This window comes from Corvus brachyrhynchos, unplaced genomic scaffold (genome assembly GCF_000691975.1).
Source record: "Corvus brachyrhynchos isolate BGI_N302 unplaced genomic scaffold, ASM69197v1 scaffold158, whole genome shotgun sequence".
NCBI classification, from domain to species: domain Eukaryota; kingdom Metazoa; phylum Chordata; class Aves; order Passeriformes; family Corvidae; genus Corvus; species Corvus brachyrhynchos.
The window spans coordinates 139,773-140,473 of record NW_008239756.1 but is presented as its reverse complement, the minus strand read 5'-3'; the positions used below and the strand labels follow the sequence as shown (position 1 = coordinate 140,473).

General features: G+C 68.3%; 1 protein-coding gene across 1 annotated transcript in view; it reads right to left on the bottom strand.

The window, feature by feature from the left end:
• ISYNA1 (inositol-3-phosphate synthase 1) overlaps positions 1-701 on the bottom strand; it is a 3,358-nt gene that overhangs the window by 2,220 nt on the left and 437 nt on the right. Inside the window, exons 3-4 of the mRNA XM_017742452.1 lie at positions 588-701; positions 6-174 (exon numbers count right to left, since the gene is read on the bottom strand). The exon at positions 588-701 is cut by the window's right edge and continues 16 nt beyond it. Of these exons, the coding sequence (XP_017597941.1) occupies positions 6-174; positions 588-701 (283 nt within the window). The remainder of the gene's footprint in view (positions 1-5; positions 175-587) is intronic.

Genomic DNA, 701 nt, shown 5'->3' with positions numbered 1-701 from the left:
GGGTCTCCCGTGCGTCGGGGGGCTCCCCCCCGTGTCCCCCCTGCCGTCGAAGACGATGTCGTTGGGGTGCACCATGGGCAGCAGGTCCCGGAAGGGCACGTAGACATCACCGGAGGGGCCGGTGCCCAGGCACACGGTGGAGGCTTGGAGCAGGGAGCCGTAGTAGTTGGCTTTCTGGGATGGGGAGGGCAAGGATGAGAGGATGGCAGGGAGAGGAGGGGTCCCAGCACCCCCAAATTGGGGGCTGGGGCTGCGGAGCCCCTTCGCAGGGGCAGGGAGGAGATCGGGGTGCAGGACACCGGTGCAGCCGAGCTTGGTGTCCCCATCCCAGGGGTCATTCTGGGGACACCCCGGGGACACGGCCCTTGCAGGGGTCACGCTGAGGACACCCAATCCACTGAGGTCACACTGAGGACACCCACCCCACTGAGGTCACTCTGGGGACACACCTCTTGCAGGGACCCTGCTGGGGACACCCCCCTCGCTGGGATCTCACTGGGGACACCCACCTTGCAGGGGTCACACTGGGGGGGAACTCCCTCACTGGGGTCACACTGGGGACACCTCCCCTTGCTGGGGACACCCACCTTGCGCCCCGTCTTGGTCATCCAGGACAGCCCCAGCTTGTTGGCCAGCACGGCCGCCGTCACCGTGGGGCCGTTGTTGCCCCCCCAGCCCACCAGCATCATCCCCCGGCGCGG